Here is a 17,866-nt window from a genome sequence, read left to right on the forward strand (position 1 = left end):
TAAAGTTTGTAGAACCTTAACATTGATAAGTAATATATACCAAAATTACTCTATACTCAACGCTATTTAAATGAAATGTCAGTAAGATTACAATGAAATACTGCTGCAGGCGGGGATGTTGGTTATGTTCTTGTCTTGGCGCGAAATATTCTTACTTGCTTGACGTAATAAAATTCGTATAAAATTAAGCTCAGCGTAAAGGTAACAACAGATTAATTGGGTCAGGTTTATGTGTAGTCACATTATTTGTATACCTTTCCGTACTGATGGTAAAAAAAAAGTCTTTTCTGTGACATTAATAAGTCGTTAAAATTAATATTTTTATATGTAGTATAGTTAAAAAAATAAACACGAAAAGTTTTCAAAAATTGTCACCGTGAGGTTAAGCAAAAACTACGATCGACCAATCTTAGGTCGTTTTCATTATAATAGTTTTTGTTAAATAAAGTTTTGTCTTTAACTCTAACTTATTTAAATCATTTATATATTCAATGTTTGTTTTTAATGATTTTTAAACCGTTATATTATAACAAGTTTTTGAACACATTGTGCAAATAAATTATTGTTTTCTTTTTTCCCCTTCATGATCAAAACATCTTAAGAAAAAAATATTTGAATTGATTCAAATATTGGTTAACTACTTAAGAAACGAGATGCGTGAATGTTTTATAATTATGTATATATTGAACAAATATCAAACTCGTCAAATTTCCAATTATCTTCTTTTTTATATCGGTATGAATATGAACTATTAACAATGGAATGTTTATTTATAAGTTACGAAGACTGTTTCTTTGTGCGATATAAAAGATGTATTTGTGTTCAAGTCATGTCCCCAACATAAGTTATACATTGCTAAAACATCCATTATATTTGTACAAATAAAAGTCAACTGTGTCGCAACCCCTTACCGCATTAAAATTATAATACGGAATCCAAGGAGCTGTGTTAAATATTTTGCAACTTTAGAGTTTATATTTTATAATGAATATTCAATTTGAAGGGAAAAGGGCCATAGTAACAGGTGCTGGAAAAGGTAGGTCTATAAAATATATTGTTCAATTCACATCATTTATTCCAATCTGATTCTTGTATTATCAACTACTGTGGTTTAGTTTTCAAAACATTCTCTTGATCCTTTTGTCTGTAAAAGATAACCAAGTTATAAGTTATTGTATTAGTTTTGTATTCACTTTTTGACTACCACGAAAGAGATTTCCCTACTGAGAAAACAATAATTGTTAGTTACTTATAAGGGTTTTGTCTATATATATGGTGTTTATATATCTCAACTTGTACGATTCGCTCGTGTATGTAACAATGTTTTAGATTTTAACGAGAGAAATTTATGTATTACTGAAAAATTATTACACCAGGGTTTTCGATATCACAAACTAGTCAAAACATTTACTAAATTTTATCATCGGTATAAAGACATTATTCGTAAATATAGCTCAACATGCAGACTTCTAATACGTTCAGGTATTTCACATCCACTTTTTTTATGGTAATATTCTTTATAAAGCACAAAGGTGTCAGTATTCACCTCAGAAACTTACAAAACCTTTGAATAGACTTATTAAAAAGGGATATAATTACGATACTGTTGTCAAGTCATTAAAGATTGCATATTTTGGCGTTAATATTGAGTCACTGATAAGGTCTTTGCATCGGAACTAAACACATTATTTTTTAAAAACAGTTGTTGGCATGACACGGGTTATGTTTTCTCATATATGTTATGATGGTATGATACTAAACCCCTGACGGGAAGGATTGTGCCTGATGTTCATATGATGAAATCATAATCTTTCAGTCAGTTTAATTGAAGTCTGTAGCTGGCATGTCAGTTAACTGCTAGTAGTCTGTTGTTATTTATGTATTATTGTCATTTTGTTTATTTTCTTTGGTTACATCTTCTGACATCAGACTCGGATTTCTCTTGAACTGAATTTTAATGTGCGTATTGTTATGCGTTTACTTTACTACATTGATTAGAGGTATAGGGGGAGGGTTGAGATCTCACAAACATGTTTAACCCCGCCGCATTTTTGCGCCTGTCCCAAGTCAGGAGCCTCTGGCCTTTGTTAGTCTTGTATTATTTTAATTTTAGTTTCTTGTGTACAATTTGGAAATTAGTATGGCGTTCATTATCACTGGACTAGTATATATTTGTTTAGGGGCCAGCTGAAGGACGCTTCCGGGTGCGGGAATTTCTCGCTACATTGAAGACCTGTTGGTGACCCTCTGCTTTTGTTTTTTATTTGGTCAAGTTGTTGTCTCTTTGACACATTCCCCATTTCCATTCTCAATTTTAATATATATATATATTGTTTTAGTGACCACACTTACGTAATGATAAAACAAAGTTTAAGATACAGCTGCTATAAACAACGCAATAAAGTTACAAATTAATGAGCGCAAAAAAGAAATCAATTCTTTCAACATAAACTCATCACAAAAGTGATTTGATATGTTATATCTTATTTATTTGAAAATAGTGCAAACTTGACAATATGTCCCAATTGATTGATTTATTTCCCCTGACAAAAGGGCGGAAACACATGTGTCAGCCAAATAGCTAAAATAGTTTTTTAACCTACATGAAATGGCAATATAAGCAGCGCATCTTGACATGAGTAGTATAGGCTACAGAAGACGTTTGACTTGTAGTGAGTAATGTTGTGATTCTTAAGAGTTATGACAAGAATTCTTTAAGACAAATAAGAAAGATATCAAATTGTTTTAGCCGAAAAGAAGGGGGGCTGGAAGGTGGCGGACGAAATTTGAAAAAAGGCAGGACAACAGTTTTGAGTAAAAAAAAAATGCAAGATAATAAACTCATTATAGATACCAGCACTAAATTTTGCATTTACGCCAGACGCGCGTTTCGTGTACAAAAGATTCATCAGTCACGCTCGAATCCAAAGAAGTAAAAAAATAAGCCAAATTAAGTACAAGGCACTTTGCAAAAAAAAAAAGAGGGATACCAAAAATCAAATGACAGCTCCCTAAACATGACTCTCAACACGTAATATTTATCTGATTATCTTTTTTTATACTTTTTTGAGCTGTATCATATCGTCTTCTTCAAAGCCAGAAGAACGTTCATGTCAGCACCTGTCATGCTATGGAGAGATGTGGATATGGCGATATTACTTTGTACGACCCATTTTTCGGTGTATCGTAAAAAAAAGCCTGCTCAAAAGTTATTTGCTTCCATTATTACTATTTTGATAATGTTAACATCATGTGTTCCGCATTTGATAGGTATCGGACGCTGTATTGCTCTTAAATTATCAAAACTTGGAGCAAAGGTATTTGCTATAAGCAGGACGGAATCAGATCTTGACAGCTTAAAAGAGGAGGTAAGAAAACCTTACATTATTTTCATTATTAAGGTTTTAATTTTTTTTTTTAATGTGTTCGATGACCCCGCTTTCAAATCAATATGGTCGCCATGGCTAAACATAGATTATTGGGGGGAAATGCAATTATTTCTATCATTTAGAAAATGTTATAAATTACGAAATCTAAAAAGAGCAAACATATTCAGAATGTTGAGCTCTACCAATTGTCATTCATTTTATACATTAAATCAAGGCAACAGTAGTATACCGCTGTTCGAAGGTCATAAATCGATTGAGAAAACAAATCTGGGTTTTAAACTAAAACCGAGGAAAACGCATAAACTATAAGAGGAAAACAAAGGACCAACAAAAACACCGAAGTGCATCAAAAACAAACGCCAATGCAGCATACACAGAAACTATTTGATTAACACTGCCTTCTTCCCGACTTGGAACAGAAAATGTTAAGGCAAAATGGTGGGTTGAACCTGGTTTTATGTCTAGTAAACCTCAATCTTAATGTGGAAATGTTAAAAATACAGCTTAAATGACAACATTACATGACAGAAATACATGCAAGAACACTCAGGACAGGGATAAACTTAAATCAATAATATGATACATTGTAGTACATAACGACATATTAACAACTGATTTTTTTTGCTGATTACATGTATCTTGAAAACTTGATAGAGAAAAATGCAAACTGGTCAGTTAGTCGAAGTCTGTTGACTACCTCAAGAGTTATTGCCCATTGATGACAATTTTTACCAATAGTTTGCATTTTTGCCTTATATCTTAAAAAATATAACAGAAAGATAAACACTTAAATAAGCACAAACAGCAGGACAAGATCCAGAAAGAGATAAAACGGAGAAAATCGTCTTCAACTCCTTATTTGAGTTATTTGCCCGTTGATGACAATGTTTACCAATGTTGTGTGTTTTTGCCTGATATCTTTAAAATTATATTAGATGATGGAAACTTTGATAGACAAAAATGAACAAGACAAGGTTTTCAATTAAGGATGTCTGCTTGTCATGTTTTGGAATTTTGTCAGATTTTCGGAATCCTCTGGTTTTAACCATTTGAATGCCTTAAAAAATTTTGCCCATGAACCCCCATTTTTCTTTTAATAAATTTTTTACGTTTATAATTATAAGTCATTTGTAAAAGTCTTATAAATTTTATTTATTTTTTAATAGTATTTGAGAACTTTCACTGGTCAATGATAAAGCTATGAAAAATCAAGAGAGAACATTTTCCCGCAAAAATTACAATGGCTAATATCTCGAAAACAAGCACATTGACCCCTATATTTTTTTTGCTTTTTGTAATCCTCAATTTATTCCCTATCAATACATACTAGTTTTATGAAAAGTTATTTATTTTGAAACTGAGCAGCGAACATCCTTAAGACCAATGACGGCAATTGTCAGACGTCTCCTTGTTAGAGTTATTTCCCTTAAAGTTATGATTTTTTTTTTTACCATTTTTCGAGTTTTGCGTTATACGATAAAATTTATAATAGATGAATAGACACTTTAAATCACAAAAAAATAATCTGTAAGTCATATTTTGACAATGAAGCTAGTAGACTGTCACTCTTTATTTGAGTGATTTCCCTTTTGTATTATGAGCTACAACTAAAGAAGATAGAGCAAAATTAAACAGACTAAATGACTAGCAATACTAAATCATCATAACAGATAATTATGTCTTAAACTTTATTCTTGTCTATAATGTTTTAGAATGTCGTTCGTCTAAAAGGGCCATAGACTAAGGTGAGCGAAACAAGCTCTTAAAAAGCCTCTAGTTTTGACAACACAGCAATCACAAATATAAAGCATACCATCTTATCTTGTACTAATATAAAATTAAGATTGACAGAAAAATATCACCTCCTTTTGGATGTACTATCTTTTCAACAGTTACATATCTAAAAAGAATTTTATTAATGTAGATACCAATATAAAGATTGATTGTTGGTTGCTTTAAATATAAAAAAAAAGTTTTTTTATGCGTCAAGAGTAAACAACAATGCAAATGAAATGTAGATCTCAAAGTATTGTCTCAAACAGAAATTAAATGTTAAGATATTATTATCGACAGCTTAAAAGGTACTGAAACATTTGAAATAAATTAAACTTTTGTAGGATTCATCAATTGAAACACGATGTTTAGATATCGGAAACTGGGACAACACAAGAAAAGTGATCAAAGAAATAGGACAAGTAGATCTCTTGGTAAATAATGCAGCAATATTAGGGTGTAAAACTGTTCTTGAAGTAACAGAAGAGTTTATAGACGAGTAAGTTATACTACTGTTAGAGTACAGTATACTAAACTGCTTAAAAGATATGTGAAGATACCAAATTGATATTCAATCTCAAAATTGAAAACAAACAAACCTATAGTTGTTAATTTCTGTGGCAATCATAGCACATCTTCTTTTTTATATAAACGCTTGCATGGCAACAACAGTCGAAATACACAGCAGAGTAAATTAAAGTACGCATCTTGAATTTCAGCAAAACATCTTTTGTGCTTTGTCATAATGAAACTAAAAATAAAATATTACGTATATGCCATATTGTGTTGAAGGTGTAGCACTTTTTTAAACGGAATTACGATGAGTGTCATTCTGATGGTTTTGTGTCTAAACTCCTTGTATAAGTTTCTGCCTTTCAACGGTGATTTATTGGGGTAATCTTCAAAAGTATTATAGAGTGAACTTTAGAAATCAGAAATAGTTATCAAAATTAGATATATTAAAGCTAACATAACAAAAAAATAATACACAGCAGAGTAAATTAAAGTACGCATCTTGAATTTCAGCAAAACATCTTTTGTGCTTTGTCATAATGAAACTAAAAATAAAATATTACGTATATGCCATATTGTGTTGAAGGTGTAGCACTTTTTTAAACGGAATTACGATGAGTGTCATTCTGATGGTTTTGTGTCTAAACTCCTTGTATAAGTTTCTGCCTTTCAACGGTGATTTATTGGGGTAATCTTCAAAAGTATTATAGAGTGAACTTTAGAAATCAGAAATAGTTATCAAAATTAGATATATTAAAGCTAACATAACAAAAAAATCAATTGGTAGTATATGACAGTTCTAAGTAAATTGGTTTAAATGGGGGGTTACTTTTTTTTAGCTATATCTTAAAATACTAATTAATAAAGGAAACAGTAAACAATAACAGTGATCGACATTATAAGACAAAACAACTAAGGGATAAACGTGTTAAATAACTCCTTGGAGGAACTATTGTCCTTTCATGGCTTTTGTAATACAATGTTTAGTTAATATTTTGCATGTGGATCTGGTCATTATGAAAGGATGGTTGCGACTGTGTTTTATAAATCAATGAATTGATTGATTGTAATGCGTGATTTATTTTGACCTCGATTTCGTTTTGCATTTACTTTTAAAGAATCAAAATATAAAATGAAATTGTAAATACAAAGGAGATATCGAAAAAAGAAGCACAAAAACATATACAGTTCGAAATAAATCTGTCTACTTACCTGCATGAAATGGATTGATATGATGTCTAGTGCTATGCATTATTAATAACGTTTTACTCATATCGTCGCTGGGCTTCCAAAATGTTGTAAATTACAATTTTTTGAAGAAAAAAATATGTCACAAACAGGCTTTGAAAATTTTGACAAAATGCATGCTTCCAAAATGTCGTAAGTGAACTTGAACATTTTTTGTAGATAGCAGTGAAATAAAAACTTTGACATTTCTGGATTATCCGAGATCTTAAATTATTTTCACAGAAAATAAAGAAATGTACAATTATTTTATTCCCAAAGCCATTATACAACAATTTTAAAATTTTCATACAATATTTTGGAAGCAAACTTACAAAAAACTGATATTGACAATTTTGTAATATGCCTTATTTCAAACGTTTTGATTGGTCTAACTGTATGCTATTTTGTAATACCAAAGATTTCCTCCCGCCCAGTCCATTGGTGTCAAAAAGTATTTTTAGCCAAAAAAGTCATATACGACATTTTTGAAGCCCAGCGACGATATTAGAAAATGTCATGTTGCCTTTTCGTCCAAACGACGGATTAGTTTCGTTTTCCAGTTAAGATATATAATGAATTTGAACTCTGAGCAATACTTTTGTGGTTGTTACCAGCTGGAACAGTTGCAAACAGTGTAAACAGTAGTTACACGTGTTTAATGAATTGCTTTGAGACTTATTATTAATCCTTGATCTTTTGTAGACATTTTGACGTAAATTTTAAGGCAGCTGTGAACATATCTCAGGTATTAACATATATATGTATAAAAAAAGTGAGATTACAAAAATACTTAACGATCATAAATAAGTAGACAGATTGCTTACACAAGTCCATTGTACCACGGTTGATATTGATTATATTTTGATCAATGCTGATTTTATATTGAACGTACCAAAATCAATTCAATTAATGAAATTTGTACACATACACGTTGTATTGACTTCCTTATAACGTACATGTATATCAAGTCGGCTTAAAATTTCAAGTCCACTTTTATTCTACAGTCATTGACATCACTACAATAGCATGCTAAACATAACACAACTATAATAATTTGATACTTGCTTTAACCCCTTTAACACAATTTCAAAAAACCTTTACTTTTTAATTAAAAATCCAGTTCAATTCAGAATGAATCAGACCATTATATAATTTTCAAAGGACCGTTAGCTAAAAGATGGACTTTTTATTATTAAACATATAGACTATTAATTGTACCCAATATGCAGGTTTTTATTTCATTACAGATTGTCGCCAAAGAAATTGTTGCACGAAAAGGAAGTGGCGCAATAGTGAACATTTCCAGTATATCCGGTTTTCTTGCAACTCCTGGTTATCCTATTTATTGCACCACAAAGGCAGCAATGGATATGCTCACAAAGTCTATGGCATTAGAGTTTGGACCTTTGAAGGTAAACTTGGTCATTAATAGGTAATGCTTGAATACCTTTCGTGTTTTGGCTATAAACATGTTCATTGAGCCATTTAAGCATCAGTAATTGACACACTAATTTTACCAATTGAATGGTGTTATTGTAACGGAGGTTTGTTTCCGCAACTGTACTTCATCCGGAGGATGAAATTTCCTAGTGTTTTTTTATCCACTAACAAAAGTCCACTAGGTTTTTTAATCGGGGTCCAGTGTAAAATATCCACCACTAATGATTAGGTTTTAGAGATAATGTTTTGAAGGGAAAATTTATGAAAATTGGGATTGGTATATTTTGACTACATTAGTGATTTTGTACCAGGAATGATTGCCGTATACAGCCTGCCGTATATTGATTTGTTACCAGGAATGATTGCCCTATAGTGCACGTGATTTTGTACCAGGAATGGTTGTGCTAGTTATTTTGAACCGAGATTGTACACACTAGAGCTAGTGTTTCAGATCCATACATTGATGAAGTGTTATAGTTTTCATTTTGAACACATGATAAGACAATAATGCTTTATTGACGAATTAATCTCAAATATGTTTTTATATGCAAATCCATAAAGTCATATGCTTTAAATTGGCACTGATTTTATTATTCGACTTGGAAATAAAATCCCGTCTTGACAGTTAATTTCAAAGGTCTTGATCATGCTTCTAAAATTGAATCTTCTGGTTTTAACAAATCTGCGCTTTGGTCTACATTAAATTCAATGCCATGATCATTGCTAAAAGTATTTTTTAGTTATACAAATCCTCATCAGTTTTATGGTCACTTGCAGTATCAGTTGGAGAAATTGTAGCAGCATTATTATTGATGTCTGTAGAAACATGTAGTACTATATCATAAAACGCTAGATTTATTCAGATTAGATAAACTTTTTACTTTAAGATAAGTCTAATTGTAACCCATTAATATTAAATGTTAACAATAACTCGGTCTTATGTAACCGAAACAACGATATCAAGATGGACGCTTTTATCCTATTTACAGCCAATATTTTCTAATGGAAAACAGTTACTAGGAATAAATGCACGGTTGAATGAAATACGCTTACATTATATGTGAATTATAGGTTAATTAATAATATACGGTATTCTAAATCAGGCGATAATCTGAGAAGGGTTTGCAATCATTAGCAATTGCTACACTAAGCAACTTGCTATGTTAATCTAAATACTAATGAAATGGTAATCGCATTGCTAGTCTTTCGTTTGGAGCTCTGTACGAAAGAGGACTAATCTAGACCTAAAGTTCATTAGACGTGCATCTAGCCGAATCAAAACAATTGTGAGCTTAAATATTTAATTAGTGACTGAACTGTAGAATAAACTAAACATAAACATCGGTTAATGTTGATCAAATGACATGCATTGATTAAAAGATATAGTAAAATAACAACAAAAGAACTCTATGAACAATTAAAAAAGGAAAAGTACCTTATCAAATGGGGAAATCAAAAGCTCAAACACATCTGTCATCTCATAACAAAACTTTAATGTTGGCGACGGCGATTTTAACATTTATTTTGTGAAATCTTTGATTATCACCATAATTCTTTTAATGTCAGATTCGTGTCAACAGCTGTAACCCCAGTGGATTGTTAACACCCATGGGTGAGAAGCTGTGGACCTCACCAGAACTGAAAGATGCTTTCACAGGACGAATACCGATGGGAAGATTCATAGGTAGTGGAATGAATATATATTATATGTTAAACAATTATGTATGTCTGGTAAAATTAACACTGATAGTCCAATTTTGTTACGAAAATCTGACATTATTATGAGTCAGAATTAGTATATGAACATGTATTATGGTTTACAATTGCCGTCCGTCAACACTTTGTTTCATAACACACATTTGCTTTAAATATTTCTCACGTTATGGTCTAATTATTTATCAAGGGTACCAGTATTATAATTTAATACGCCAGACGCGCGTTTCGTCTTCATAAGACTCTCATCAGTGACGCTCAAATTAAAAAAGTTATAAAGCCAACCAAGTACAAGGGGCGGGCATTGAGGATCAAAAATTCCAAAACGTTGTGCCAAATACGGATAAGGTAATGACCATATAATTGATATTCATGTCAACAACAAAGTGCTACACATTATTATAATTTGCCCTATTTCACCCAATATTTAAACTCTTGAGTGTACATTCGTGCTTTTTTTACGAGCTCCCCCTGATACATGACGGCATACAAATGGAAAATAGTTATGTATGCCCTTTCGTAAAATATGGAATAATTATATTTGTGTAGTTTTGTGGTAAAATCAGTTTCATTGGTGTTTACCTCACTTTTTTTATCATTTTTTGCACAAAAAAATGTACAAAATATTTTTATCATAGGGTTGAAATGGCTAATTTTGGATACACAGTGGTAATATATTGGTGATAAATGCTGTTTCATTGGTGTGTACCTCACCTTTTTATCATATATTACACAAAATAAGTGTACGAGATGGATTTATCATGGGTTTGAAATGGCAAATTTTGGATACACAATGGTTAGATACGAATAGTTTATATTCTCTTTCGCAAAAAGATGGTTTGCTTAACATGTCTTATGTACATGATATAAGGATGTTAATGTGAGTTTTTTTGGTGAAATATGGCAATTCCTATGCCGTCATGTATCTAAAGTAAAAATCGTCAGAAAGCAACAAATTTATAGCGTGATGTTTTTATTTCTTGAAAGGATTTGTGTTTATTTATATTTTTTTTTCAATTTTCAAGGAACAAATATAAGTTCATAAACTACTTCCTGTATTATTTGGTTCATCTTCATTTTCCAGAACCAGAAGAAGTTGCAAATACAGCTGCATTCCTGCTCAGTGACTATGCATCTATGATAAATGGTGCCTTGGTACCGGTCGATGGTGGACACATCATACACATGTCGTCTAATCCCGTCCAGTAGTTGACAATGATACCTTTTATGGCATTAGAAATATGAATACGGATCCATTTTAGTTATTACACATAGTCTGGCCTGGTGTGTCTTGCACGATTATGCATTTGTAGCAAAAATAAATTGAAACCGTCATTAATTGCAGATATTAAGGACTGTTTAGTGATTTTATTAAATAATCTCTGCATTAATACTACGTTTTGCTGTGTAACGTTCATGTTCTACTAATATCAAGCGGTGTTACAATATTCATTACGAGTACTTTCCCTTTACCCAATTGTGTTGAGAGGAGAAGGAATATTTAGTACTGTGGATTCATTCATATTTGTGGATAAATGAGCATTGTAGTTTTGTAGAAATAGATGATTTTGTGAATTGTCTAAAGTCTGCATACACACATAAAAAAAATATGTATTTCTTTGAACATTTAAACTTGCAGTTCACGTTTAAATACTATACCCAACAAAACCTGTACCCCACAACTAATAATAAATCAAAAGTTTATAATAATGTTAATATCTTTTTTCATCATTTTCATTTGCGGCATGCGGGTCAGATAAAATACATTATCAACTTTGAAAGCACTAGCCAGATTCCTATCTTGATTAATGTTGGTTTCTAAATGTCCAGTGCAAATATTTAGGACGAGAACAAATAAACAATATATTAAAAAAGTAAATTCTGCATTAGAGACTCCAGGATCAAGATCCTGCAACGTAAAATGACGGTACAAGGGATAGGGACATACAGTTAACCTTGCAACAGGCCACCTACGTACCCTTCAAATAGCTGTTGCAAGTTTTCTTTTCTTGTAAAGAGCCTGTCACTCTCTTTACACGAGGCATTGGATTTAAATTTGCACATTCAAACGGACGCCCGACTTAAACTACGGGTCGGAACAAGACCAATGGCGACAATACTTCTATTTCCCAGTCCACCTTGGGGGGATTCTTCTCTTGTGACATATAGTGACATATTACCCCGAAATGTGGTCATGATTGCTCATGGTTTCCGATGAATGAGGGTTTTATGTACTAATGTACTAATGTTTTTTTTTAATGGTGACCATATTTTGAGTAGCATTTTTTCACCGTTATAGAATGTGTAAGAAGATTGTCTGGAGTGAATTAAAAAAATAAGCTAATAAGAACAATTATATAAATTATCAGATTGTCTAATGTTACAAGCAAGGCCGTTAAAAGAGTGACATTTGTACTTTGCTGTTGGTGAATCCTCCTACTCGGCACATTCCATGATTTGGGATGTCTCTACTAAAGGTATAGGTTAGGTGTTTTCATGTTCACCGATTTGTTTCAAATTCTCATATTTTATTTATAACAATGTAAAGCATTTTCCCAAACTATCAAAAATATCAAACAAACAATTTACAGGACGGATTGAGTCACCGTGCGTTATTTTCCGGCTTAGATACAAAATAGCAAATTCTATGTAGATTCCTTCAGAAAATGCATTATTACAGAGCAACATCCCCTTAAAATGCCAATTTATTTTTATTTTTTAAAATCCAGCAGAAATAATCAACACTTGTAAAAATATTAATATTTATAAATTTTAATCTTATAAATTTGTTCTTTTAAATGCAAATTCACATTAGTTATCTGCATTCCAGTACCAAATTTTGCTAACTTGATAGAAAATCTGGACCTTAGATTCTCTGTTTTTTATTATTATCTAAGATAGCAAAAGACACCTATACTACCTCAATATCCATATTGGACACTTCTGCTTGTAAATGGTTGCTTAGAATTGCATGAATGTGTATTTATCTTTTCATTTGACATCTGATCAGCCTATGGAGTAAGCTAACTTGCTCGTAATATATCTTCACACTGAGTGTTATTTTTTTTAACTTATCACATACAAGTCATTAGCCAGTTTATCTTAGTACTGAAAGTCTTAGGGATTCAGGCTAGATAAACATAAATATTCTAACCTTTGCAATGTATACATGTACTTTTTTCTGATAGATGTTATATTTACTGCTACAAAGTCATCAATTTTTAAGCTACAAAATAAAAAAAAATAATAAACAATTGAATTTACAATAACACAATATATTGTCAATTAATGTTTTTGCTAATTATCCATTAAATCTTAAACCTACATTTCATTAGTATTGAATTATAGACATGAAAATTTGCAATGTTTTTTTTTTACATCTACATCTACATTTAGATCTACATCTGGGTTTTTTTAGTAATATACATATCAATTAAATTGTCCTTTTATATTAATTCAATGTTTGCAAAAGTATGAATTATTCGAAATACTAAGTATCTTCTCCTCCCAGCTATAAATAACATGAGCCGTATTTGGTGCAACTTTTTGGAATTGTTGGTTATCATTGCTCTTTAACTTTGTACTTGTTTGGCTTTCAAACTTTTGATCTGAGCGTTGCTGATGAGTCTTATGAAGAAGAAACGCGCGTGTTACGTCTTAAACTATTATCCTGATACCTAAGATGACTATTCGTCTTTTAGGTAGGATGATAAAAGTTCACTTCTTTTTTTGTAATTTTGAAATCATAAATAATATACAACATAGATTTCACAGAACATACTGATATATGAAAGTTAAATGTATAACCAGGTCAGTTGATCATGTTTATGGCTATTCAAGACTTTTGGCATTTTTATCCCAAATGGAAGTGAATTAATTAATATTTCAGTCATGGTAGTAGATTTGTTTATCACTTTATTATCATTTCTCGATCTTTCATTGTTCCTTATCAAGTTTTTTTTTTTGCATGACGGAGGGAAAATCTTGATTCATAAGATTTAATTATCGGTAAAAATGTTGCCAAAATTTAATTGTTTAGAAACAGTAAATAGATAGTTTATGAAAAGTAAGATAAATTGATTCATTAAGCGACCTTTTAAAATATATAATTTGGTGTTTTTTTTTTTATTGTATAAACTATATTTCACTTTATCGTTAGTGAGAAGTTATCGCATTGTCATACATACCACATATCCTTATTTGTATATAAAATATTCATGATATCTGAAAACTTACCGATTGTGTTCTTTCCTTATTTTGCAGTTAAGAAAAGCACGACATCAAAAAAATCAATGAAGGATATAAAAAAAATAGTTCAAATAGTTTTGGGGTTGGGGTGGGGTCAAAGTTGCTGCAAGTTTTGTGTAATTGACATCGATTTTATATATATCCTTATTGGTCAATCAATTTTTCCCAAATTAAGTTAAGAGGGGGTAGGGGGGTCAGTGACAAAACTATATGAATTAAGTTTTTTTGTTATCTTACATTGAACTTTTGATGTCGTCCCTTAAAGGTTAGTTTATATCCCGAATGGTACATGGAAAACACGAGAAAATAAATATTGAAATATTCGGTCATGCTCCGCCATGAATTTATGCCATTTCATTATGGTTTTTGACATTAGATCGCTCACCTCGTTCAGATATGACATGTTCATAATGTTTTACTTTGGTCAGTCATGTATACCTATTTGTCATTTCATAAATCTCATTTTTGGTATTTTTTGTGTCGCCTTCGACGAATGTCGCTGTATGCGAGAAGTAGTTAAAAATGTCTGGCGGTGGTAGGCGATGTGAACTATTTGTATGACACCTTATAGGTGTAATACCACCATTGATTTTTCCCTATTAGTCTTTGTTAAATTGGTACTTTTAAAAAAAATGTACAGAATTTACCTTTATTTCAACCAAGAAATACTTTGCATGAATAAAGTTTAATCCTTTCCAGTGCTACAGTGAAAATTTCACACTACATTTCATTGCATATAAGAAAGTAACCTGCACCGGAAGTAAACAATCACATTTTTACCAGGTTATTTACTGGTTACCTGCTTTGGCAACTATGTAACCTTAACTTTCCAAAATATTTTATAAGACCATCAAATAAAAAAAGAATGATGCTTTCAGACACCCAACATACATGTTTATGACTCAGAAAAATTTAAGTGCATTGAAATGCAGGGTTAATTTTCTACAACTGTCAAATTCAAGGGAATATTTTTTTAGACCTACTTTCGTATGCAACCGGATGTGGCGTATCATGATTTGGTGGTATTACACCTATATGCCTGTAGTTAGAAGACCTAGATGTAGTATACCTTGTATGCAGATATCGTATGTAAGGTCATTTCCATCTGTCATATTCCATTGTCCTTGGCCCCATTTCCATGGTCCAGTGACTGTTTGATAAAAAAATGTTTCTTTTGTATGTTGCATTTCTCATCTATTATGAGTAATGTGATACCTATACTTATTATGTGGGTTCCTTGTAGCGCCTACATAACCTTCACGGAGGGTTCACCTGACGTCGACTGTATTTCATGGATCAGTGATTAAAGTTAAAGTACATGATTTTGTCCGTTTCTCAGATACTTTAAGCAGTAGTTCAACTATAAGTTGTGTATGGAATGACTGAAAGGGGTGTATGTCAGTCTGGCAGATTTCATCTGATCGTGACCTGATTTTCATGGTGCATTAGTTTATATTAAGTGTTTGTGTTTTGATATGTGTTTCCATCGGTTTTTAGTTTGTATAACTTAGATTTGTTTTTCTCTCAATCGATTTATTACTTTTAACAACGGTATACTACTGTTGCCTTTATTTCAAGTACTATAAGCAATAAGTAACTATATATGATGTATGAAATGCTTTTAAAGTGCACATATTATTTGAGCTTGAACTCATTTAAATGGTTCTTTTGTCAGTGTTAAAGTTTAATAATTTGCTTTGATTTTCAAATACTGCTAGTATTTGGTCAGAATTTTTCACCAATTTTAGATCTTATTTTGTTCCATTTGGTTTTTTTTTTCAAGATTTGATTTGCTCTCTAGGCTTCGTTAAAAAAAATCAAGGCCCATATAAGATGACGGTTGTGTATTCTGGTCATGTTGACATCATTATTAATCGTATTGTGCTGAATATTTTGCTATCTAGTCTTTGCAACAAAAACAAAACAAAACAAAAACACAAAGAGATAAAAAAAAATCTTAACATGCAATAACTTTGTGAGGAGTAAATTGATATTTAAACCATGTTAACTTATTTGTAAATCTTATTTTACCGAATGTAAGTGCTCTATTGTTACTTTCAATCTATTATAAAATTGAGAATGAAAATTTGGAATGGGTCAAAGAGACAAAAACGCAACCATATAACAGAAAATAGCAGGTCACCAATAGGTCTTCAATGCAGCGAGAAATTCCCGCACCCGGAGGCGTTCTTCACCTGACCCCTAAATAAATAAATACACTTGTTCAGTGATAATGAACGGCATACTAAACATGTTAGTTTATTTCAGTTCAAACAATAGTTTAATTTTAAAAAGAAATTAATAGAATATATTCCAAAATATCAATACAAATGTATGGTGTTTTTGTTGAAAATGCTTGAAAGCCGCCCTCCCCTCATCCCCCATCCAACGTCCGTTTAGCTGTGCGAGATGTATCAAGTTTGCAGCCACGTCCGATCAGAATCGGGACGTTAAAATTCGTCTAAAGAGAGAACCCTTGTAACAACTATTTCATCCCGGATGGCCTCTATTATTACAAAACCTACCGATTGTATTTACTGTTCAATTGTTCTCGTCCTGAAATATTTGCCATTGGATGTTAAGCAGCCAACAATCAATCAATCAATGATTGAAAAGTCACTTGATCGTATTGGATCGTAATAAATATCGCCGTCTCGACAAAACTCACAGAAAAGCTACAACAAAGTTAAAGGGGCGAAACAGTTTTTTTTTTCTTTTACACAATCATAACGCCTTATTATGCAACTATATAATGAACATGGACAGGGATCGCAGATAAGTAACCACAGAACAATATTCGAGTTGGCCATTAGATTTAATTTACAGGAACCTTGTGAAAAATAAAAAATAAAAACACAATTAGTGTACACTATGATTAATGATAATTCGTTGCATACCAGCTACTAAAGGTAACCAAATAAATGCTAGATGAAGTACATCTTGTATGAAGACTGGCTAAACTATGAAATCATATAATACATCTAAACAATACAGTGTTTATCAACTTAATGATCTGGTGCTGTTTCCAGGTGTCTTCAGCATTTTCTCATCTGATGAATTTTTCTACCCTATCCAGTGACTGTAAAGTGTTACAATTTTAATTTAGACGCAACACATAAATAGTAATTAGAAAGGAACTGCCTTTGCATGTATTTATATGCAGAAACAAATTGAATATATATATTTTTTTTAAATGTACAGGGGCGGATCCAGCCATTTTAAAAAGGGAGTTCCCAACCCAGGACAAAAGGGGGGAGGGGGGTTCCAACTATATGTCCCAATTCAAATGCATTGATCGGCCAAAAAAGGGGGGGGTTCCAACCCTGGATCCGCCAATGATGTAGGAGTTGATATTGATACCACTACCCATTAGCCAAATTACCAAAGAACAGAGATTTTCATAATTTCGGAAATGAACTTTGTGATAATCTACTCGTTTCCCAAACCTGAAATAGTTCTATCGTCTGCTTTCAAAATACTTTTAAAATGAATGTGACCGTCTTTAGTCTGAAATGTATGCCATACTGACATTTTCAGCATGTTTAAGATGACTAAATGACAAC

The 17,866-nt window shown here is 31.7% G+C and overlaps 1 protein-coding gene across 1 annotated transcript; it reads left to right on the plus strand.

Moving 5' to 3' along the window:
• The first annotated feature begins 833 nt into the window (after positions 1-833).
• Positions 834-11,771, plus strand: LOC139494859 (L-xylulose reductase-like). Its single transcript, XM_071283017.1, has 7 exons — positions 834-1,036; positions 3,271-3,368; positions 5,507-5,661; positions 7,605-7,647; positions 8,150-8,314; positions 9,909-10,026; positions 11,140-11,771. The coding sequence occupies exons 1-7, from the start codon at positions 985-987 to the stop codon at positions 11,262-11,264; spliced, it is 756 nt and encodes a 251-aa protein (XP_071139118.1). The 5' UTR covers positions 834-984; the 3' UTR covers positions 11,265-11,771.
• The last annotated feature ends 6,095 nt before the right edge of the window (positions 11,772-17,866 follow it).

This window comes from Mytilus edulis, chromosome 11 (genome assembly GCF_963676685.1).
Source record: "Mytilus edulis chromosome 11, xbMytEdul2.2, whole genome shotgun sequence".
In the NCBI taxonomy this organism is placed as follows: domain Eukaryota; kingdom Metazoa; phylum Mollusca; class Bivalvia; order Mytilida; family Mytilidae; genus Mytilus; species Mytilus edulis.